At 54.9% G+C, this 22,972-nt stretch overlaps 8 protein-coding genes across 8 annotated transcripts; 2 read left to right on the forward strand and 6 right to left on the reverse strand.

The window, feature by feature from the left end:
- The first annotated feature begins 319 nt into the window (after positions 1-319).
- Positions 320-2,613, forward strand: B0H18DRAFT_518681 (uncharacterized protein). Its single transcript, XM_048038410.1, has 5 exons — positions 320-625; positions 672-849; positions 899-958; positions 1,012-1,517; positions 1,575-2,613. The coding sequence occupies exons 1-5, from the start codon at positions 443-445 to the stop codon at positions 2,526-2,528; spliced, it is 1,881 nt and encodes a 626-aa protein (XP_047891331.1). The 5' UTR covers positions 320-442; the 3' UTR covers positions 2,529-2,613.
- A 463-nt stretch (positions 2,614-3,076) lies between these two features.
- On the forward strand, positions 3,077-3,400 carry B0H18DRAFT_1120960 (uncharacterized protein; the record flags this gene model as incomplete). The annotated part of the gene is made up of 3 exons (XM_048034242.1): positions 3,077-3,100; positions 3,155-3,255; positions 3,343-3,400. 3 exons carry the CDS (start codon positions 3,077-3,079, stop codon positions 3,398-3,400), a joined length of 183 nt encoding a protein of 60 aa, XP_047891332.1.
- A 574-nt stretch (positions 3,401-3,974) lies between these two features.
- B0H18DRAFT_879422 (uncharacterized protein) lies at positions 3,975-4,481 on the reverse strand (the record flags this gene model as incomplete). Its single annotated transcript, XM_048040696.1, has 1 exon — positions 3,975-4,481. One exon carries the CDS (start codon positions 4,479-4,481, stop codon positions 3,975-3,977), a length of 507 nt encoding a protein of 168 aa, XP_047891333.1.
- A 342-nt stretch (positions 4,482-4,823) lies between these two features.
- On the reverse strand, positions 4,824-5,841 carry B0H18DRAFT_1120962 (apolipo protein O-domain-containing protein; the record flags this gene model as incomplete). The annotated part of the gene is made up of 4 exons (XM_048034243.1): positions 4,824-5,410; positions 5,470-5,641; positions 5,709-5,774; positions 5,824-5,841. 4 exons carry the CDS (start codon positions 5,839-5,841, stop codon positions 4,824-4,826), a joined length of 843 nt encoding a protein of 280 aa, XP_047891334.1.
- An 89-nt stretch (positions 5,842-5,930) lies between these two features.
- On the reverse strand, positions 5,931-7,455 carry B0H18DRAFT_518767 (uncharacterized protein). The gene is made up of 4 exons (XM_048038411.1): positions 7,128-7,455; positions 7,061-7,075; positions 6,677-6,981; positions 5,931-6,619 (listed from the first exon to the last, which is right to left on the reverse strand). Exons 1-4 carry the CDS (start codon positions 7,261-7,263, stop codon positions 6,218-6,220), a joined length of 858 nt encoding a protein of 285 aa, XP_047891335.1. The 5' UTR covers positions 7,264-7,455; the 3' UTR covers positions 5,931-6,217.
- Positions 7,456-11,644: 4,189 nt separating this feature from the next.
- On the reverse strand, positions 11,645-12,696 carry B0H18DRAFT_1212642 (uncharacterized protein). Its single transcript, XM_048036485.1, has 2 exons — positions 12,009-12,696; positions 11,645-11,959 (listed from the first exon to the last, which is right to left on the reverse strand). Exon 1 carries the CDS (start codon positions 12,648-12,650, stop codon positions 12,081-12,083), a length of 570 nt encoding a protein of 189 aa, XP_047891336.1. The 5' UTR covers positions 12,651-12,696; the 3' UTR covers positions 11,645-11,959; positions 12,009-12,080.
- A 3,362-nt stretch (positions 12,697-16,058) lies between these two features.
- On the reverse strand, positions 16,059-16,822 carry B0H18DRAFT_956292 (uncharacterized protein; the record flags this gene model as incomplete). The annotated part of the gene is made up of 3 exons (XM_048042445.1): positions 16,059-16,633; positions 16,676-16,747; positions 16,792-16,822. 3 exons carry the CDS (start codon positions 16,820-16,822, stop codon positions 16,059-16,061), a joined length of 678 nt encoding a protein of 225 aa, XP_047891337.1.
- Positions 16,823-21,051: 4,229 nt separating this feature from the next.
- Positions 21,052-22,954, reverse strand: B0H18DRAFT_1120969 (uncharacterized protein; the record flags this gene model as incomplete). Its single annotated transcript, XM_048034244.1, has 8 exons — positions 21,052-21,361; positions 21,422-21,558; positions 21,616-21,765; positions 21,849-21,981; positions 22,042-22,250; positions 22,302-22,428; positions 22,513-22,662; positions 22,722-22,954. 8 exons carry the CDS (start codon positions 22,952-22,954, stop codon positions 21,052-21,054), a joined length of 1,449 nt encoding a protein of 482 aa, XP_047891338.1.
- Positions 22,955-22,972: the final 18 nt, after the last annotated feature.

Consider the following 22,972-nt stretch of genomic DNA (forward strand, 5'->3'; position numbering starts at 1 on the left):
TTCTCATGTGTGAGAATGCAAGTCGCAGTCTATGGGCAGCCTGTATTGAGAAGAAATATGACGTGTTCAGCCGATTGAGTATGCTCCGGGCTGCATTCGGCGCATGCAGGGTAACAGGGAAGCCTTACCTGAGAGTCGTTAGAGCATGCTGGTATAGAACTTGTTCGTGAGTCAAGCGTACTCTGCAGAGGGAGGTAGAGGGAGGTAAGGTTGGGGAGTTTGATTTTGCGCGTGGGTTTACGTAATGTACTTATGTAATGCAGATTTTGAGCTCGATTTACTGGTAAGTAGGTGTGGGTGGTTCAGCGAGACTTGACATTGGGTGGTTCAGCGAGACTTGACATTGTACGGCTCAGCGACACGGGCCCCCTACCTCCCGAAGACGGATGGGCAGGAGCCTGGAGTTTGGCTGGAACATCGACCCTTCTCCCAAACCAGCATCATGTCCTCTCACAGCGAGCCACCAGAGGACTACGCAGTGTACTTTCCCCATCCTGTGCACCCCCTCGAAATATCTTTGGAGGTTGATAAGAACAGCAGCAGGCATCTCTCAAAGTTAGTCGAGGTTGTGATCAACAAACAACTTGGACCGGAAGTTGATCCCGAGGCTTACACATTGTTCAAGGTGCGTATCCATCTTATATCAGTCACGCTTGTAGTGACCATACTAGCCCCCTGGATTGTCGCTGGAACCCGGCGAGACGTTACTCGATCGCAGCCGCCAATGGCTTCGCGAATACCACGATAGTCGGGATTTCAAAATCCGGCCAACCGCCAAAGTGAGGAACGCTTTCCCTGAAGGACCGAGTCAGGATGATGTCGTCGACATCCTCGTCGTCACACCAGAGAGTGAGTCATCTCTACTGAGTGTTGGACATCTGCCTCACCCATAGCGCAGCCCTTGAAAGTCTGGACGACGTGGGAGCCCTTGCCGCTAGCCACAGGAAGGTCATTCGAGGTACGTTGTAGTGTTCTTACGTCCCTGGGCTGGCCAATTACCTTGTTCATCAGAACGCGAGAAGGAGGCCAAGAACGTCCGCACATCGTTACCTAGGCCGTCGGAAGGAATTACTACACATGTGCAGAAGCTCTTCAACGAATGCGGCGACCGTTTTCATGCAGGACGACCACACGACAATTACGGTCCCCCAGTTGCCTTGTTCCACCCTACGTTGGGCCTGCTCGCATACCGCCTTCGCCATCTCGGCTCTGCGCTCCCCGAGGGCGAACCCAATTATCTAGAACTAGGAAAGGTCCATTCCTTTATGGCACTAGCTTTGAATTGCTACGACGTCGGAGAAGACCGTATCCTGGCCATTGGGAGTCTCCTCGAAGATCTCCTTGCCTGCACACTCAGCTGGGACGTGCCCATCAGCGATATTCGCCCCAACATAGCCATGGGCGGCTCGAAACCATTCGGCTTCGTAGAAGTCAAAAACGAGGATGGATTGCATGGGGATGCCTTTCTGCAAGCAAGCCTTGATTACGCCAGGGTGGTGACAGATGATAAAAACGAGGTTTGACCGCCAATCCGTGTGTGCACCGTGATGGCATGCTGACGAGGGACTCTGTAGCTGATACGGCAGCGACGACGTCGGTCCAACTATCCAGTCATCCTGATCAGCATCAGGGGCGATCTTCTCGAGATCGGGATCGCCGTGTATACCGATGGACCCTACATTGACCGCCTCTTCTCCGAGCGGTTGCGTCTGGACTTCTACCGGAACAATAACGTACTCCGTGTCGCACGAGCCTTCAAGGCTGTGCAGCTTGCTACTGGCGAGCTTACCGAATTCTACGCGCGACTCGACGCTGCACCTCCCTCCAGCAGCATCACACATCTGTTTCCGTCACCCGTCCCGGTCCCCTCCTGCAAGGACAGCATGCCGTCCTTGACCTTCACGAATCGGATGTCTCGCGCCGGGGAGCTCTATCTTATGGCGAGGTCATCAGATCAGCGGTGTTCGCCCATCTACTTCGCCACCATGCCCAAATCGACTGGAGCTGGTGACACTCCGGACGGCGAAGTCGAGGTCATCGTCAAGTTCACCGCAAGGTACAATGCTGAGGCACACCGCATCCTCGCCGCGGCCGGATTGGCGCCTACTCTGCACGCTATTATCCCCGTCTGTGATCGCATCTTCATGGTCGTCATGGATCGGGTTGAAGGCGAGACGGCGTGGTCGTTCGAGCAGAGAAACGAACTCCTCCCGCACAGTGTCTACGCCGACGTCAAGACCGCCGTCGACCTGCTCCACGAACACGACCTCGTGTTTGGCGATCTCCGGGCTCCCAACATTATGTGTGTTCGCAGGTCCGGTGGTGCTGGGTCCGACGAACACTGGAGTGCCATGCTGATTGACTTTGACTGGGCCGGGACTCACAGCAGTGCATCATACCCAGCAATCATGAACGACCAGCTATCGGATTGGATCCCCACCATGCGGCGACTAGGATTGATGCGGAAGGAGCACGATCTCGGCATGCTTGAACGGTTCAAGTTACTGTGCCAACCGACCGTTGCATGATCGTTTTCACTGGAACGGATTCGGTGTAGGGCGTAGGAGTACTCCCAAGGGAGAACACCGTGTATTACGCTCGAACCTGCAATACAACAAGCGCGTTACGACAGACAAACACGCTGCAAATACTCCAGGTGGTCCTGGTTCGCACCCGCACCCGCGCCGCCCGAACGCGGCTACGAGATCGTGATCTTCGACGCCATCTCTGGCGTCGTCTTCGGGAACGTAACGGTCAACACGCCGTCCTCCATCCTCGTCGCCAAGTACGCGCGCCCCGAGCACATGGCGCTCATGCCCGCCCCGGGGGCGAGCGGTTCGAGTAGGCCGTGAGCGTGGAGATGAGCAACTTCGACGTATACACGGGCGCGCTCGCGTGGGAGGTGATTTTCAAGAGGTAAGTGTCGCCCGTCCTCGGAGCTGCAGGAAGGGTCGTGAACTGGGTGTGTCTCTGGGATGCAATGAAGATATACCGGGGTCATGACGGCCGAAGCGATCGTCGCGGACCTGCTGCAGACGCTGAACAGCAAACTCGACGCGTATGAGGTCCTCCGTCCATGAACAGGTACCTCGCTGGAGGCGTGAGTTTGCTCCCGGCTCTCGCCTTGCCTCTCTCACAGTGCGAGCTTTTCCAGGAAGTGACACTGGCGGACCTTTTCCACCTACCTTTCGGCAACACCCTGGGGAGCATGGGATACGATCTGCTCACCACTTCGTCGAGGCCGAACGTGTCCAGGTGAGTCCGCGCAACCCATGTATTCGACATCAGTCCACCACTCGACGTCTGGAGGAACGCCTTCGGGGCTGACACTCGTCCCAATAGGTGGTGGAAAAATATCAGCTCGCGCCCGGCATGGCAAGCCGTGAAGGAGAATGCTTGAGACCAGTGGAGCGAATTTCTCATTCGTGTGAGAATGCAAGTCGCAGTCTATGGAGCAGCCTGTATTGAGAAGAAATATGACGTGTTCAGCCATCGAGTGTGCTGTGGCCTGCAATCGGCGCGTTCAGGATAACGGCGAAGTCTTACCTGAGGGCCGTTAGAGCATGCTGGTCAGAACTTGTTCTTGAGGCGCATCTCGCCGTGCGACGAGGTCAAAATCCGTGACCAAAGTGTGAATGAGAGACAAACATCATTGCAGAAAAGGAGTAGAACGCGAAGGACGATAACCCAGAAACATGGATGCTCCATGCTGGACCAGTGAAGTCGTTGAGTGGTGCACAGTCGCCTCAAGAGCAAAATCTGCAGCATATACTCTGCGATTAGCCGTGGAACGGCCATTATATAGCACGGCTTGCAAAGAGCACACATCGCCAGACAGATGGCACAGCGACAGCCAGTAAAATAGACAACGGAGGCCAACTGCTGAGACCGGTCAGCCAGCCCTTCACGACGACGACGACGACAACCGCACCGCGCACCTCTCATCCACGCACACCGACAGCACGCCCCCATCTCTATTTCTTCTTGTCCTTCTTCTTGTAGACACCCATGACGGACTCCGCGTCCGCCTTCATGTCCTTCAACGACCTGCCCTCCTCCACGGCGTCCGACTGCGCCATCCACGTCATATTCTGCGCGCCATACCCGCCGAGGCCCTCGAACCGCCTGTTGAACCTGCCCAGCCGGCCCGTGATGGCGTCCTCCTCCTCCGCCTCGCCCAGGAAGCGCGACGCGTTCCAGAGCGGCGTGTTCGTCGTGTCCTTGGAGAGCTTTAGCACGGAGCGCGGCGACGTCGTGTAGTGCGTGAACGTGCTCCCGTCGACGCGGACGACGACCTGCGGGAACTGTGGCGCAAAGGGCTTCGGGAGCACGCGCTGGCGGTGCTTCCAGACGTGCGTGCGGCCGTAGGGCGATGAGGAGACCGACCGGACTTGTTGGAAGGCGTGGGGTCGGGAGGAGCCTACTAGTGCTGTCTTGAGGCTCGAGGAAGACGGGCCCGCCAGCGTAAAGACGGTGCTCATGTTGAGTGGGATAGAATGGGACAGCCTCGAGAGAGGAAGGAGACGGCCCGCCCGGCGGTGATCCAAGTCAGGTTAAAGTGAGCTGGACAAACAGGCGCCCGACGGGGACGAGCGTAAGTTTTCCGAGAATGGCAATACCACACAATCCCAAGTGCATTCTCAGGTGAAGGAGGGGTCGAAGAATAGCAGTCACCACCCTAGCAATGAACTCGACGTAGTCGAAGTGAAAGCCAGACTTGGTAGTGTCTAGCTTGGTAGGATCCGGGCGGTTTCATCCTGGTTTGGATGAACCACAATGTTAAGGAGGACAGCTGCAGCATCTACAACGCGCGCACAAGTCTATCATACTAGTCTCCTCGGAGGCTCGTCAGCCTTGCTCTCCGCCTGTGCAACCGCCTCGTGCACGTTCTGCTCCGTCGCGCCCTTGACCTCTTCCACCTTATGCGCCACCACCGCAGCCGCCTCCCCCACCTTCTGCTGGGCCGCCACCGCCGCTCCGCGCGCCTGGCCCTCCACCGCGTGTGCAACGCCCTTGCTCCACCCAAGTGTCTCCTGCAGCTTCAGCCCCGTCGCCTCCTCGAGGCGCACGACCGCACGGAGCACGCCTGCCCCCGCCCGCTCGCGGCCCGCCGCGCTCGCGTCCTGCAGGCGCGCCCACGTCATCGCGCTGTGCGCCTTCGCGATCTCGTGCTTCTCCGCGACACCCGGGAAGTAGGCGTCCTCGAGCGCGCCGAGGTACGCGGAGACGTTGTGGCTCGTCTTGGGGAGGAAGTGGTTGAGGGAAAGGAGGAGCAGCGTGGGCGGGAGGGCGAGCCGCACGGGGAGGGCACGGTTCCGCGCGAGCACGGAGCCGGTGAGGGTCGCGACGCCGACGTAGAGGATCCCGGGTGTTAGAGGCTCGTCGGGGGCGACGAGGGACTTGATGCGTTCTGCGCAGACGCGAGGATGAGGCGTGCGAGGCGGGGAGCGGGAGACGGGCGAGACGCACTTTCGACAGACTCCTCTACGCTGATCCACCGCGAGACGACGCCCTGCACTTGCGCGCGGGCGTCGAGGTAGGTGTCGGTCACCGCTCTCCGTGCCTTTCCGATCTGCTTCTCGAGCTCGGAAGGTGTCTCAATGAGCAGAACATCTCGGGTCGGTTCAGGATAGATAGGAAGCTACACCGTCCGTGCGTAGTTAGCGTGAGCGAAGGGTGAAAGAAGAAACGGAGCTGCTCGTGCGCACCTTGTCCTTCGAAGTCTGGGTCACCGCGACCGCGGCAGCGGCGGTGGCAAGGACCGCCCTGCGTTGCTAGAGCAAGTTCACGTATCAGCAAGTCAAACACTGGAATAGAACATACCGCAAGCAAGCGCAGCATAGAGGAGTATACGCGGATGGTCGTTCGTGGCTGCAGCGAACTCACCGGCGCCTGCACTCGGGCGAGCACTTCCCGGCAATGCCCGGACGAGCTCAGATTCCGATCTCATACATCGACCCAGCGGTAGTGCCATATGACGGTTCGTATGATACCAAGTTCGCACTCACTCAATTCAACAATCACTCTGGACAACTTTGCTTCCAGGGACTTCACAACTCGTCGCACGTAGGAGTGCAATCCATCGATACACCAGTCCGCAAAGCAGTACTCTACAACAACATCGAGAAACACGGAGGTATACAGGTATTAGTCGTACAACAAACAGTCAGTCAATAGCAGTACATGTCCCATCCGAGATTATCAGCACGTTTTGGCGTTAGTGAGGCTCGCCCTCATCCAACACTACCTCCTCCCGCGCGCGCACCCTCGCGATGCCAAACTCGACGTACGGTACGTCCTCCTGTTCGACATGATGGGACTCGTGGTGCGGCGCGGGCATGGCGACCAAGAAAGCTACGTCCAGTGCCCGGCCGTTCCGCGCAGACGACGGGGCGCTCTGTGGTGAAAGCTCGACGGCTTCCGGTTGCCGTAGGCCGGTGGAGGTGGCGGGTGCGGGGAGGACGGAGGCTCCCACGGAGGGCATGGGCATGATTGTTCGTAGTCGTTGGCGGAAGCGCGCGAACGTTGACGGGCGTACGGGCGGGGAATGCGAATGCGGTGGCGTTGGCACAGGCCGACTTTTCCTTGAAGACGTCTTCGCCTCCCTCGCCGCCACGGGCTTGTATCACCAGAGGTCAGCTCACCCGCTCCCCGCGCAAGACCCGCCACCACTCACCATGACGGCGTTCCACCACCCGCCCCCGACGCTCCCCGCGCTGCTCGTGCTCTCCCTCCAGCCATGCAACCTCTCCTTCCCCTTGCCCTTTTCCCTCTCCGCGGGCGCATGCCCGAGATACACGTCGAACAGCTCCGGCTTCCGCGCGAGCAGCGCGGCCCGCTCGAAACTCACGCCCGGCGCGGGCACGCCGGATATGAGGCCGTCCCGAATGGCATCCGCGATGAGCTGCCGTTGTCTACGGCGGATGAGGTAGGAGCGCACGACGATCGCGGCGGAGACGGAGAGGAGCAGGAGGAGGGTCGCTATAAGGAGAAGTAGGGGGGTGCGTCAGTATATGCGGAGCTGACCCATTACTGGAGAAGCCCAGCGCGGTGTACTCACCGAGGAACGTATACACTGTACATATTGTTCAGCCTCGGCCTAAGGATCCCAAGCGAGATCGACGTACGATATAGCGTAGCAGACGAGGTCGTGCCATCGTCCCCGCTCCCCGAAGAGCCCGAGTCCGCGCTCGAGCTCCCGGACGGCGCACTCGATGTGGCCGTCGCCGTCACAGAGATGTTCGTAAGCGGTTGGGTCGCCATCGCGTTAACGTTACGGAGGAGAGAGGAGGCGGTCGATGCGCCAGACGTGAGCTAGCACTTGTAGTATGCGGATGCGATGCACAGTGCAGAAGGTTCCGCTCGATGTGCGAGCTGATCCGCAGGCCAGATGGTGGTCGTCAGTCGTGAGTGGTTGAGGGTCCAGTCACCGTGGTGGGGGAACTGGAAGAGTCGGCGGGTGCTACCTGGCTAGTATGTAGCTCGGACGCCAGCGGAGGTTGTGCGGAACACCCGTCGGTTTGGAAGATGGGAGGGCGACAGTTGCTGTACCGTGTCCGCCGCTGGTCGTACGACCGTGCCCGCGATCAGCTCTGTGTGCGTTAGTCAGGCGCGAGGACACAGTACAAGTATAGATCGTGTGAGCCGTCACTGGAGCGGCCAGCGGGCGTGGGTGGGACTCGATGGCGACGGTGGATGATTAACCCGTGTAGAGCAAGCGGGAGGTGTGCTAAAACATAGGATAGTATGATGTGTTTGGCCCTCGAACGAGCAAGGTAGACTTGATATCGGGGTTAAGTTAAGCTTCATGCAGAAGTGCTGTCAGATGCTCGCATTTCGCTACAGGCGCTTTGAAGTCACGGGATACATGTAGCCTCCGGTACATCGTAGAGACCGTGGAACGCAGAACACTGTACACCAATGCTGGGTTGACGGTCGCACAGAATGATGCGAATAGTTGATGTGGTAGTACAACAACAGCGGTGGTACTCGGTAGTCACGAAGGGGTCTGACCTTGTTGGGAACTAATGATCAAGGCATGTGTATAGTAGGCGATGTCGGCCGCTGAGTCCGAGATGGCAGCCAAGAACGATATCAATTATTCAGAAGTGTGACGCATCATGAAAAAAAATCCAGCAAAAGAGACGAGGTGAAAAGGTGTCGTACCGAATGCAACTGCGAACAATGGAGAGCAGCGAGGGTGATGTGCATATACTGCACAATTCAATACAGTCCGGCGGTCACGCGTCACAAGGCCCCTCGCCACACCGGTAAAGTACCCTTGTCACAGGTCACTGAGGGTCCCGCCGGTTGTGACAAAAGCACAAAGATTTGACCGCCTCCGGCGGCGGCTTTCAGCACTCATTTTAACGACGTTTACAGCCCGTCGACGCTCCGCCGCACCGTCTGAACCGTCCGCGTCACGCGTCACCGTCGCTCGCGCCGCGCCGCCTGGCGGCGGCGCGGCCGTCACAGTCACAACCCGCGCCGGACTGAATTGAATTGTACAGTATATGCGAAGAGGACTGGGTACAACTTGGACAGAATGAGAACCCTGCCTCTCGTCAGTGCGATCGCCAACTAGACACGCCAAAAGAACTCACGTATGACGTTAGCACGTGTCAACTAGGAGCTAAACCGTGACGCAACAACTGCACTCGCGCAGGGAGACATCCTTAGCTCGACCGGTATTCGCCCATGTACACATCATCCGACCGCCAAACGCTTGGCTTGGCTCCGGCGTATTCAAGTTTCTGAGGGGAGTTCCAGTCGACTTCAGGATTGGCATGAGCGAGGATCGTCGATTGGAGCCCCGTCTGGGTGTCATCTCGACAACAGGACGTGGCGAATGTGACTCGAGTGTTGCCGGCTGCCATCCTAGACCATGACTTGGTCGCTGCGTATCGGCCGCCTTACGACGCTGCGGTTGGTGATGACAGAGCGCCGGTGGACCAGGTCGGCCAACCACTCGTCAAGAAGTTCTCGGCGGCTACAACAATAGCCCTGTATTCGACAACGCTGGTCGGCCGTCCAGGTGGAGGTGGCCTGGTATCGGTGGGTACACGATGGCGAAGGGGAGCACCGGGAGAGGATGAAGCGTCAGAGCTCCTTTCGGAGGATGACGCGATTGAATCGACAGGCATAGGGGGCACAGATGCAGCGGGTGAACGAGGCTCGTCGCGCAGCGAGGACGTTGCAAAGGTTGTCTGGACGACCTCCCTGCTGGCCTCGTCCTCTTCCATTGTTGCTTCTTCCACAGCCTCCACGCCGAAGGGCAATTGCTCTGCGAGACCATTGACCATATCGTCTATTTCCGTCGTCGGCGGAGGATTCCAGTATCCCAACGCTCTGTCTCGCAATCGGAAAACTGACTGCGAGTAGTCGCCAAAATGTCCCTGCACGATGCCATAACGAGATTTGAAATTACGCAGCCAAGTGCGACCGCATTTGAAGACACCGAAGCCCTCAGTTACACCTTCATCTTCCACAAGGCTGATGGCCTTGGCCTTGATCATATCATCGGTCACCAAGACCTTGTCTGCGGCACAGCTAAAAAGCCAGTCTTGAAGCTCGTTTTCTAAAAGTCCATAATTCGGGTTTCTGCATAAGGTATTACATTACATACATTGGATTCTGATGACCGGGAAACAACGCACCTGTCTCTAGCGACCTTGAATTCTTCGAACTGCGTAGATTGCAGCCATTTTGTCCTCTCATTCAAAGTCCTAGTGATTGTCGTCTTGTTTGTGCCAAAGAGCGTAGCGAGTGCTTGATGTGTCATGCTTGGGTTCTGTTCCGCCATCTCGCACACTTTCTTGCGGTCAATAGTGTGAAAGGCTCTTCGGCGCTGGACCTGGTAGTCGTGGGGCCGATTCGCTAGTAATTTCTTGCGCTTTTGCTGCCGAAGTTCTCTCATTGAAAACCACTTTCTCTCGGGCGGAGGAGAGGAGCCCAGATCGTGTCGGATGCTGGAAAAGACTATTGAGCTGATGCACGTTTACCTCGTAAAACCACCAACCCTGTGTCCGCTGCTGGCGAATTGTACGATGATAAGCCATGCGGGTGACCGAGTGGTTCACCGTCCTTGTTGGGTAACATCGGTTCGCCTTGATACAATGATGTTGAGACACACATCTCGTCGGGAAGACTGTCAATGAGACGCACCGTACGCAGTAGTACCGCTGGAGGTCGATGGCGTGCACTCCTCTGATTCACCGGAAATATGTTGGCTCATCTTGTCGCCGCAAACAAACCCACGCGTACCCGAAGACAAAGTAGAAAGCAGAGACGCTGTTCGCCGCGCGTACGCGATCTTGGTCAGGCTCTGTGGCCTCAGTGCGGCGCTGGCGATTACGATGGCGAACCCAGTGTGGGGAGCGATGGATTAATGACATACAGTGCGGGCTTCCATGGCCACAATGCGAGTGTAAGTCAAGCTTCAAGCTTCCAAGCGCGAGGGCAGAGCAAGTGCAGAGTACTTAGATCGTGTTAGCTCCGTCACTTGCGGCGCAGACGACAGCCTGAGCCTGAGCCTGCCTGATCCCGTGTGTGTAGCTCCGAGTCGAGGGCAACGGTGGGAGACAGGGCCTGTGGGCAAGGAGCGGGAGTCGTGCTGCGTTATCCCTTGCTCGCTAGAGCAAGGCTCTCTCGTCTGTAATTGTTGCCGGGCGCCTGAACACTTGTTTGTGGCTGTTGTCAATGTCACATGCGTGAGCAGCGATACCGTAGTATGAGCAGGCACATCGACACCAAATATTCAGAGTGTCAGACAGTTTCACACTTATGAAGAGTTTGTTTGTGGAAAACAACTACAGGTAAATGAGCACATGATGTATGACCATGCATAACAGTGTTCAATGAACGAGAATTATTCACTTCGCGCTAACACCGGGCAACGGTGGTGGCAGTTACCTTGTAAGGTAATACTCGCAAGCGCCTGTTAAATGCGGCTGCTACTGCGACCTGCATGCCTGAACAGTGCACGGGGCATGATTTTCTAAGCAAAGTGAAGTGATTCAGGAGCATTCTATAGCACTCAACGTACTTTGTGCCAATTTTCAGGCGCCTCACAGAAGTTTTGCCGGGTACAACGTAGTGTCTGTCTTCCTGCATTAGCCTGCGAATACAAGCGCCAGTGCAGCGGCACTCTAAGTCCGCGTCTGTACGATATTCCGCTTCTCCATCGAGGACCGATAACTTATATGGAGGTTAGTCGAAGCTGCGTTACTCATATCTGGACCATGCTCATATTATTGTGCTTATTTCGACTCGCGCACCCGACCTCTCCATATCAATTCTGTCTTGTACAATAGCAGTGTCCTCAATTTTTGTACGTTCAGAAGCCTTGTTACCTTTCAAATGTTACTGTATTTGTCGATGTCCCCTTCCAAAGCCCTGCGCGAGCAAGGTAGCGCCGCCCCTCTTGGCGGCATTTCGAGTAGATACAAGATTCTTGTTTCGAACACCATGGCGAAAGCGTGACAGCAAACGCGATCACGTGCGCAACTTGATATGTGGCGGCGGACGCGGCCGCGCAACGCACGTCGCACTCCGGAGTCCAGAGCACAGGATGATCATAAAATGCTGGCATCTCGCTACAGGTGCTTGAAGTTACGGGAGATATGCATATATACCAGTATAACACGTCGTAGCACAGTACGCCCAGATCAATGCTGGGCGCGGCGCAGGATGATGCGAATTCTAAACGGTTTTGGTATGGTACAACAACAGTGGTGGCACGCGTGCAGAGGTCTGACACAGAAAGGGAGTCATTAAAGCATGTGCGTAGGCGAAGCAGAAGAACAATATCAACAGCGAGTGCGCATCAAGGATAAAACTCAGTAAAAGTGACAAGGTGAAAAGGTATCATAACAAATGTAATTGCGCACAACGGAATGCAGTGAGGATGATGTATACATATATACGCGAAGAGTTCTGGGTAATAGGCACAATGAGAACCCTGCCTCTCGTCAGTTCGATCGCCAACTAGACACGCCAAAAGAACTCACGTATGACGTTCGAAGGTGTCAACCAGGAGCTACACCGTGACGCAACAACTGCACTCGCGCAGTGGGCGATCCTCAGCTCGACCGGTATTCGCCCATGTACACATCATCCGACCGCTGAATGCTTGGCTTGGCTCCGGCATATTCAAGTGGAGGGGGGTTCGAGTCGACTTCAGGATCGGCATGAGCGAGGATCATTGATTGAGGCCCCGTCTGGGTGTCGTCTCGAGAACTGGACGTGGCGAATGTGACTCGAGTGTTGCCGGCTGCAAGAGCATCGCGGAAAATGGGAAATTCGCGTTCCCAGCGGGCGAACTGGTCGTTCGAAGGACCGGCAGAATCGAAAAAGATGCGGACCTCATCCTCCTGTATGTCGCCCATATATCCGTCATTTGGCAGGGCACCAAAGTAGATATCGGTGTTTCCTAGAGCTTTCGCGCGCAACTCGTCTCTTTCAGTATAACCACTGCCGGTCACGATTCCATCCACGATCCCAAAACGGGCCTTGAAGTTCCGTACCCACGTACGACCGCAATGGAAGTACGGTATCGATCGTCCGCGATAACCAAGTCGCGTCGCCTCGAGTATGGCCTGTTCTTTGATCATCTTGTCGGTGACTTTGACATCTCCCGCGGACTTTTGCATCAACCAGCCTTGGAGTTCTAATTCTAAGTCGTTGAATCTGGAGGTACTGGCATCGGAGAAGGGTCAACAACAGTGGCAGCGCAGGACGATGGTAACGCTCGTACCTGTCCCTGGCGACTCTACCAGTCATGGTGCTCAGTTCTCAGCCATCTGGCTTTGTACTTCAGCGCCTTCGTTACAGTGGACCTCTTGACGTTGAGTGCATCTGCGATCTGTTGGTGTGTCATTTCCGGATTTGCCAGATGCATCTCGCACGCCTTCTTCTTGTCCGATGCGTAGAAAGGGTTTCTAGTGTATTTCGATCGTTTGTGCGGATTCATCACCCTGCGATACAGCTTTTCGAGCCTTCGAAGAGTTCTGCCATTGAACTGAAGCTCATTGAAGTCGGGAGACATGTATTCGGCCAATGTCACACTGTTCCTTGTAGAGTTGTGAACAGTCCCTGTAGACGTCATTCAGTCCAGATTGTAAGTACAGCATAATCACGGCCGTACTTTTCTTTGGCTTTTCATCCCCGCAGTGTAGGTTCTGTGGCTGAAGCACCTCTCCACGATGGTGTGTCGCGGAATTGGGGCTGATCGACTACGGAACGCTGGAGGAGTCAGCTCTGTGCCGTAACCTTTTCACGTTGTGTACGCACTGGGTCAGACAGAGTGTCCTGTGGTGTTTTTGCCAGTGCCAGTGAGCCATCAGATAGCGCCGACGCAGACATGGCCGGGACGAAAAGTAAAGTAGGTTTGCAGTACAACTTTGGACTAGGATCCTACAGCGCAGCTGGGAGAGAACTTTCCATGCAATTGCGAACGGAGCGCGAGGGGACCAAATGTTCACGTTGATGTCGACTCGGAGCGAGCCAGGATACGAGGTGGCGCAATCGCTTCTTGAGCGCGTCGAGCGCGAAACGCCCAGTAGCCGTCCTCCTTATCGGACCTACGCCAATGACTGAATGGACCACTGTGCAGTGAGTCACGGTGCAGCTTGAAGCGAGGCGCTGAAAAAACGTGCAACGTCAACGCTTTCTTCCCGTGATAGCGTACAAAGTATCATGAGGTGAATAGCGTTACAGATGTGTGGAAAAAGTAGTAACGACGAAACGACGGAGACAAGGGCATTCATAACGGATGACGATAGAATGGTAGTCGTGAAAGACGAAGTTACAACTGTTAACTGCCCTCAGTGCGGATATATATGTCAACCGTTTGTGTCGACCACAGGCGACAAGAACACTTACTGACTCGGAACGGGGCCCATAGGGTGAGGCGTTGATGATCGTCTACCCATGGATGCTCGGGTGCGCGCTACTCCATGGCAGCGAATGCTGTTCGTTGGTCGCGGAGGGATACGAAGACGGCAGTGCGCCGTCTTCGAAGGATCCCAACTCCTCCTTGTCGGGCGGACTCTCGTCGCGAGCAGAGGAGACTGCAAAGGTGGCATGAGTGTCGTCTGATGCGACGTCTGAAAATCCAGTCAGTACGTCGACGTCCTGAGCTACACGTGGTGCGTCCGAATTGGGCTTACAAAAATCATCGTCTTCCTCCATGAACTGCATTGCGGATATTAGATCGTCAACTGGAATGTCTCGTGGGTCGGAGGGTCGGAGGGGTCCCAATGAGTGTGTCCAAAAGCTTTGGCGCGAATCACGTCGAGTACCGTAAGCCCTGTTCCAGTCACCTTCCCATTCGCTACCCAGGTACGTCCACATCTGAAATATGAGGACCGGACCCCACGATAGCCAAGTTGATTGGCAAATAATAATGCTTGCTGCTTGATCTTGTTGTCGGGAATAGGTGTGTTGCATAGGAGCTGCTCTTTCAGCCAATCGTACAGACGCATTTCAATCCTGTAGTATATGGGAGTGCTAGAAGGAGTTCTCTTCATTTGCTGTTCCTTCACATCAAGCGGAGACGTACCTATCCCTCGCGAAATGATGTGTGTCCCGATGTTCACTCTGCAGCCATCTACTTTTGCGCTTCAGCAGCCTCGTGATTGCGGATCGATGGACATTCAGTGCATCGGCAATCTGTTGATGACTTATCCCCGGGTTTGCGACATACAGCTCACAAGCTCTCTTCTTGTCAGCGGCGTAGAACGGTTTCCTGCGGCGCTTTCTGGCATCGAGACAGTCTAAATGGTTCCCAACGGTCTTCGGATGATGCCCTACGTCAGGCACGATGTCAGCACTGCGCCCATTGGCGATGAACCCATGGTTTGAGCCTGGATACAATTTGCTGAATCAGCTCAGCAAGCATATGCACCGTTTATCGTCCTCACTTTCATCATCGAGTGACGGAGCCTCGCGGAGTGTCATCGACCTTGATGGTACATCCCACTGCCCACGACCTGAATCCCCGAGCTGGTCGCAGGTCTCAGAAACAGGGGAACATGGGCATTGAAAGAGAACGGCGAACAAACTCATCTACCCTGCGTTGCCAAGGATCCGCTTCGCTGCTGAGAGCTGTATACACATCACTGCTCCAATAAGTACGTGTCACAATGAGATGAAGAGGATTACATACGGGCTAATATCATTGCCGCAGCGACCATAATCCGCTTCAATCCTCTCGTACGGCTCGTGTATCATGGTGCACCAGGACCTGTTCTCTGTGATTTTGTTGTCGACGGTGAGTAAGTCGGAATGGCCGAAGGAAGCCGCCGAGATTCGCGCTAGCAAAGGGGCGGAATAGCTGTATAGGATCCACCGATGAGTCGTATGAAAGACTGTACACTCATCGCTTGCTCGAGAGCGGCGCGGCACGCCTGGCCAGGCAAGGGGATGCAAGCTGTCAGTATCAGACAAGTATTGTGACAAGAAAGTCAACGAATCATGCGCATGCGCACCGAGCTTGTACTATCCCGGGAGGAAACGTTGCATGCGATTGCGAACAGAGAGCAAGGGGGTCAAATGCTCACGGACTCGGAGAAGTCGATGTCACGGTCGACTCAGGGCGCTTGCTGCGCCCACGAGCGCCCACGTCGATCGCCACAGGCGCGGGCGAGTAGCTTGACCGTACATCATCTGCAATTCATGTAGATACTGATGTGTACGGTAACAGTCTGGGAGATACGTAGATAGTATGGCAAACTGTATGTAACGGTACTTGAGCGATGTGTACCACGTCGACACGCCAATATCATGATACACTGGCACTACAACGTAGTATTGTATACTAGTAGAAACGTAAAAGAGACTCGGAAGACATGTATGAGTACAGGAAGGCGTATTGGAGGAAGTCGAAGGCATGGTAGTGGACATGATCAAAGGGCAATTGGGTCTTGAGAACGCGAAAACAGGCATCGTCATCTCATCAAGATGTAGACGATAGTCGGTGCCAGCTAGTGGGACGGTACCTACACGAACGATGGTGTCAGTATCAGCTCACTTCTTTCGCGGATTAATACGAACGACGTCTAGAGCGGTGTTCCGCGCATGAAGGACTCTTGAAAGGAGCTCTGGGAGTACGGCTCCTGGTATGATTGGCCAATACCCGAGTTTATCGGGGGGTGCCAAGCACCGTTGCCTGACGCCCCGATTTCCTGCTGGAAATATTGGTCTGAGGGAAGTGGGATGACGCTGGGCCCAGGCATTCCGGATGGATTCGCATGATCGTTCGGAGACGAGGTTGAGTTGGGCGGAACCACCTCTGGCTGCGACGTCGATGCGGATGGTGTACGCGGCGCGTAGATAACGATGTGGCCGCGGATCTCGTGGTCCATATCGTCGTCATACTTGTTTCTGGCGATAGGCGGGGGCCCCGGAATATTTCCATGCTCGTCCGGCAGATGAGACCAAAAGTAGTTATCCAGCGGAAAGTAACCATACGCCCTCTCTCTCGCCAAATCGGTTGCAGTCCAGCCAAGGCGCGTAAAGATGCCGTCAATGACGCCGAAACGCGCCTTGAACTTGCGCAGCCATGTGCGTCCGCAATGAAAATAGACTGGATTTCCACCGGTGCCCCCCCTCATTCCCTCGTCCTCCGCTATCACTAAGGCTTCATCTCGAATCATTTTGTCGGTCACGATCGTACCTTCGTCGCGGCGATCTGCCAACCAGTCTTGCAAGCGATTCTCAATGAATGAATACTTGACGACCCTGCCCACTGCATTAGCAAGAATACACAGCAATCCGACGAAAGGACATTACCGTCTTCGTGCAAATTTGAGGCCTTCGACATGCCTCGACTTCAGCCATCTTTCCTTTCGCTGTAGGATCCTAGTGATCGTGGTCTTATTGACCCCAATTCGGTCGGCTATTTGTTGATGTGTTATGCCAGGATGCGACGAGTGTAGTTCGCAAATGGCCTTCTTGTCAGATGCGTATACCGGTCTTCGCGCAGCGCGAGGGCGGGGAGGTGGATCTTGCCTGATATCCGCTACGTGCTGTGCTTGTACGCGAGAAGCTGTGCGATCCTCGTTCAACAAAGCAATCGACCTAACTGGCATGGCTGATTCTGCAATTGATTATAGTAATGTTCGTGTCCGAGTCTTGTCTAGGCTGTGGGGTGGGGCGGCAGGCCAAGAGCTTGAACGATGTAAGTCGGCGGGACATAGTGAGATAACTCACTCGAATGACAACAAAGACATTCATTCCTGTATGGGCACTGACAATCGTTCAACAATGGCAACGACGTCGATGCCAACAGCCCGCGGGAACGCACCAGCGGAATTTCGAGGAATTGCAGCGGACACCACCGCGCTATGGCGTTGTGAAGAACAGTTGAGGTAGCCGTGGCAGCCCCGCAGAAGAGTGTCAGATTTTGGCGACGAACGGCTGAATTACATGTAATTGAGGTGCAGAGCTGATCAGCGTTCGCACTGGGCAGCTCGCTGGAGCGGTGCCAGTGAACACACAGTTGGCAACACGATCACGTGGCTCTAGTACAACGCGCACCGATCGCGTAGGTACAGTTTCCGGCCAGTATTTCACTCACCCGAAATCCCGTGCGGACACAGTGTACCATGGTTCTACTGCGATGGTGAGACCTGTGGAAAAAGGAATGGACGTGTTCTGCTATATTGGGCCTCTACCAGGACAGTCGAAGACTCGAGATTGACTGGGGAGCGGAGACACCGAGCCTATGTTCAGGTCCTGAGGCAAGTGAGCACTTGCTCGCCGTCTCGCGTCAGACAAGCTTCAGGCGCATGTTTAAGCTAGCATGCGTGTTACTAGATCGCTACAGTATTCTCTTCTTAGGCTGGGGCGCGACTAGCCTGTGCACGACTCGGACGCCGCCGGGTGTAGATGGCGACCAGGATAACTTGAACCGGCAGTCACACATCGGCGTATCCGAAGTCAACTCGAGACTCGGACTGCCTTTAATAAAGTTGGGTACCCCAATTCGACTTCGTACGTATCTTCTACACATGTTCGAGGCGAATCAATTGGCTGCATGGTACACATCGATAGTGAATACCTTCGCATATCATCAGAACCCTACAAGACATCAATAACTTTACAGCACGAAGCACAGAGTGCTTTCCGAGTCTCATCGTTATTGAGGACAAGCAATGCTTCAGAAAGAGTGTGAGGAGACAGTGGCAAAATGGATGACCTAAATATGAAGATCACGCGACAGAATGCACCTGTGAATTGTATATGAAGATCGCATGCGGAATCTCTCTAGAACGCAACGACACATATTAGCCGACACGCTGGGAGTACAGGGTACATGGACGCACCAAGGGCGCTCGCACAATCCTCCAAGTGCCGTAGGCGTGCTCCGAGTCGTGATCAACTACTCCGTCTGCTCTCGAACGAAGGACTCCGGGATGACCGGACGGCCGTACCCGCTGTCATCGAAGTGAGATACATGCCATCCGAGAGCGTCAGGTCCAGAGTCACCCCAAGGAATCCCGGTTTCAGGACTCTCGGAGGCGCACGTCGTGTCTCCGTAGCGCGTGGCTAGTATCTCTGGGACACGTCCTTCGCGGAGGAGTAAATCTGAGTTATGAAGACGCGTGGGGGTTGGGGCATGAACAAGAGAGCCACCGGATTGTGGTGTTGATGAAGGGACCTCGAGGATCGGGCCAGAACGGAGGGGCGCGACAGTTCCATTGAAAGAGTCTGCGCATGACGACGAGCGAGGAGTGCCTGGAGATGTATGATCGCTGTCGTGTTCCGGCTCGGTGTTCAACTTGCCTGCATCCTTGAGCTTCTGCAGGCCCACGAGAATGCTATTGATATGCCATGATGCCGGTGGCGAGTAGAAGGACGGGTGCTTGGCCCCGATCGCTTTCTTCCTGATTTTCCCCTTCTCAGAGAGTCCGAAGCCGGTAACCTGCCCATGCACAATCCCCCATCGCTCTTTGAAGTTGCGAAGCCACGTTCTTCCGCATTTAAACGGGGCAGGCCAACATGCCTTTGCCACCTCAGGCTCTAGCATATTGCATTCAGCGGCGAGGGTGAATGCCCGCTTCTTGATACAGGCGTCCGTTACTGGGATATCATTTGCCGTGCAATCTTTGAGCCACATATCGAGCTCGTCTTCGATGTCATCGAATCTCAAATTACTGAGATTTTGAATGTGGGTGATAGTAAGCATGGTGATGAACACGAATTCTCCGTACCTTCGCCTAGCAATCTGGTACCCCGGCGTGTGCTCTGACGCTAACCATCGGCTCTTTTTCATCAGAGTTCGCGTAATCATGCTCTTGTTGACCCTGAACATGTCTGCGAGTTTCTGATGCGTGATACCGGGGTTGGCAATGTACGTTTCGCAGACCTTCTTCTTCTCAGCGGCGTAAAACGGCCTGCGGGAGCGACGTGGGGCGTCGGGATCTCGCAATAGTTCCCTAGTACTTCTCTCGAGGCGCTTCAACTGCCAATAAGAGTACATCCCCATGTCGAGAGGAGTGAGATCACGGCAGAAGTCTGGAGGTGATACCGGCCTGGGAGACGGAGGATATGCATCACTCTCGCGACTTTGATTGCGGGATAAGGGGACGTCCGAGCCTGAACTGCCCGCGGACACATGGACACCATTGTAGACTAATACAGTTCTGGGGAGTGACTGCGTGCCCGGTCCGAGGTCGTAGTCAGATCGCCAGACAAAGATTGGGAGGTATTGTTCATGGCTCACTGTAGGAGAAGCGTGTGACGACTCGGATGCCATGGATGATTGGGTGACGGGTCTCCTGTGAAGCGACTTGAAGGTGGGAGTTAACCCAATAGTACTTGATAGACGGCTTGAAGTGCCCGAGTCCCAGAGCTCTCGCTGCCCGCTAATCAGAGTGTCCGGGCGTTGGACCGTGAGCAATGCAGAAGCGGCGATGAGCGCTGTCGGAATGACTTACTCGAGCTCACCGAAGTATGTGTTTGACTGGTAGTACGCAATCACCACTTGACTCGCCGGAGTGATAGTAAGTATGGGGGACTGGGTGTAAGATTCGCTGGCCGTCCGACCGTTACAGTGCCCACAATCGATGGGTAGGTCAAGCGCGAGGAGAAGGTAGACTGCACAGTAAAGTATACAAGAGATTGATTGTGTGAGCTGTCATAGGCACTGACGACGACCAAGCGACGACACTGGCCCGGCGAGTCCTCCGAGTCCAGTGATCTTGGAGCTTAGGCGCTCAGATCGCTCACCGACACCCGCCGATCGCGCTCGATCGCCTCCTCGATCGAGCCCCACCGTGAGTTATGTATGTACCATGACATACGTTCTTTGAGACTACATGATCAAGCTTGTTGCCGAGTTATGATATTTACACATACAATACAGTGACATCGGTTGTAAGGACTACGACCGTGAAGAGCCACGCGGAGCCATCGGAGGCTGCTCCATCAGCAAAAGTCCGGAACGAATACCAAAGTTGATAATGAATGATAATCTTCGCCAGGATTTTGAGACGTACCGAGCTAGATAAGTAAACTCCGGTGCTTGTGAACTCGCCACCGGGGATTGCAGTCTCCCATGGCAGCTGGTAAATGATTCGTAATGATGTGCCAGACTGCTGATGTCAGGGCAATGATGTACGGCTCACGACAACGTCTGCGCAAGGTATCGGCAACACAGGTGAATTGTGTTCAAGTTTTATCCTGGCTGGCAGATAGTTGAGAATTGTCGGCCATAACTATGAGACAATGACAACGAGTACGCGCCGCAGTGAATCTGCACCATCCAGCTAATAGCTTAGGAGACTATCGCAATGGAGATCGAATAACGAAGGCTGCGGTGCCTGATTGATTATTACTATAGATGATGCTACAAATATTGCTGTACAATTTACAGCACACCGTCTCAAGAGCACTGGCAGTAGTAGAATACATTAGCAAGCTTTGAGAAGTGTCGTTCGCACGAACGGACAGGAGAGGAATCGAAGATGACAGATACTGTACAAGCAAAGTTGCCAGGGGCACAAGAACTAGTAGGAAGACGTACGAGTGACAGACGGCACGTCCGACTCAGTGAGCTCCTCCGTCGCCGTCGCCATCGCCACTGCCCCCGCCTTCGCCCTCGTCCTCCTCTTCGCCACTGTGACTGCCCTGGTCTCCTTCATGCGCAGTTGTCTCCTGGGCTTCGTCATCACGAGCATCTGCTGCGCCCTCGATCTGCTCGCTGGGTCCCCGAGATGTAAGCGCGGGAGTCGCAGATGCTGCCCGCGCACGCTCCAAGCGGCGTATCTTGATGAGCTCAAGCATTGACGGGCCGTTACGACGCTGAACAGGGTTTCCGTTGGGCGCGAGCTCGTGGGTCATCTTGCCAAAGATCTCCCTGTGCAGTCGTAGCGACCCCATCAAAACATGACACCTGACCAGTACGAGTTTCACCTACTTGTTCCACCATGCAAGGGTCTTCTTCGTCCACGCCTCATCCTCGAAGAGTAGCATGAGATTATTATAAAATTGCTTGCCAATGTGTTCGCCGTCGTTCTCGTCCCAGAAGCGCTGCGATGTCAAGCCAAAGCGTAGCTAGTGGAGTGATTTAGTGAGTGTATGCTGTCTCGAGTGCTTGTTTTGGCTACTCACAATGAAAGCGCAATAGCATATATATTCCGGCGTGACCGTCTGAACCTTCCACATCTTGAAGAGTACAGGGCGGCCTGCATTGGCTTTGCTACTGCTTTCACCTTGTCCAGTAGATGCACTCTTCTTGCCTTGGTACATAGCACGAAAATTCTGGGGTAGTCGACGGTCGTCCCGAGCATTTCGAGGTGAGCGCAGAGCACGAGCGGAGTAATTGATGTCTTATAGGTACTCACAGCGAGAAGGTACGGCGACATGAGGAGGTGTTCCGATGGATCACCGGCGTCGTAATGGTGCTCCGGGTACAAGAACGTTGCGAAGTCATCAGCATCGAATGCACGCTCGCCCAGGCGAGCCTTGAGACAAAATCTCAGGGAGATGGAAGGTGAGGATGAGGCGGCCAAACACGGGGAGCATGACCACACTCACTGAGTAGGGTTATCGTCGAAGACATCACGCATGGAGCGCGGGGTAAGCAGGCGGCCAGTGGCAAGATTCTCGAAGCCACGCAGTTCCTTGGCAAGGTTGTCCGGAGGATTTTGGATGTCGGAGCGACCTAGTTCAGGTAAGTACTTGAGACAGCTGTCTTTGACCTTTTGCACGTCATCAGTGCGGGCCTTCCCTCCTTTGCTTTCGAGCTTGAGTATGATCAGTGATGAAATGGCTAGAATGCGGAGCATGCGGCTCACGAATTCTGCCAGATCTGCAATTGCGTCAGGTTTGTTTTCGAATAATGCAAGCTGAGCGGTGATAACAGGGCACATGGCCTGGAATGCATTGTATTGCTTCACGAACTTCAAGATTTCGTCGTATTCACTGTTAGGTGAGCATTTGAGTCCGCACATCAGCAGCAGAACTATTGGCATCGACTGAGTCCGTAGCCAGGGGTGATCGACTCACTATTTACCGAGCTCACCAGTGAGCTCCCAGTCTTCCTCGGGTATGTCAAACAGTGTTATTCCGACGGTGAGCATGCTCTTCACGTCGCAGACGGGGCTGATGCCCCGAGGCAGCCATCTTCCGGCGTCCTTGTACTTTTCGTAGCGTGCCCTGTGATGTTATTGTGCATCAAGATTAAGTTATTGACAGCCGGGAAGAATGGTACGTACACAACGTTCGGGCTTGCACCCTTGGCATGCTTGTGACGTCCCATGACAGCGAGAAGTTCGATGAACTCGTCATAGCTGCCAGTGTCGTCGTCTTCTTGAGGATCACTGACTCGGAGGTTGGTTGGTTCGTTGTCGTTCTCTGCAGAGCTGCTAAGCTCTCTGTCATTGCTGTTTGCTGCTGCTGACCTGCGTGCAGCTTGCGGAGGTGATCCCTGATGCTCGGGACGTGACATGGCAGGCGCTGCTGAACG

This window comes from Fomitopsis serialis (assembly GCF_022376445.1).
Source record: "Fomitopsis serialis strain Sig1Antser10 chromosome Unknown B0H18scaffold_54, whole genome shotgun sequence".
NCBI lineage: Eukaryota > Fungi > Basidiomycota > Agaricomycetes > Polyporales > Fomitopsidaceae > Fomitopsis > Fomitopsis serialis.

Bases quoted from the DNA above. Each gene is read 5' to 3' on its own strand.
- B0H18DRAFT_518681 (XM_048038410.1), top strand. From the start codon at position 443: ATGTCCTCTCACAGCGAGCCACCAGAGGACTACGCAGTGTACTTTCCC. The intron at 850-898 runs GTGAGTCATCTC...CCCATAGCGCAG, and splicing joins CCTCGTCGTCACACCAGAGA to CCCTTGAAAGTCTGGACGAC. The intron at 959-1,011 runs GTACGTTGTAGT...CTTGTTCATCAG, and splicing joins CCACAGGAAGGTCATTCGAG to AACGCGAGAAGGAGGCCAAG.
- B0H18DRAFT_1212642 (XM_048036485.1), bottom strand. From the start codon at position 12,650: ATGCAAAAGTCCGCGGGAGATGTCAAAGTCACCGACAAGATGATCAAA.
- B0H18DRAFT_518767 (XM_048038411.1), bottom strand. From the start codon at position 7,263: ATGGCGACCCAACCGCTTACGAACATCTCTGTGACGGCGACGGCCACA. The intron at 6,620-6,676 runs GTGAGTGGTGGC...TGGTGATACAAG, and splicing joins GGTGGTGGAACGCCGTCATG to CCCGTGGCGGCGAGGGAGGC.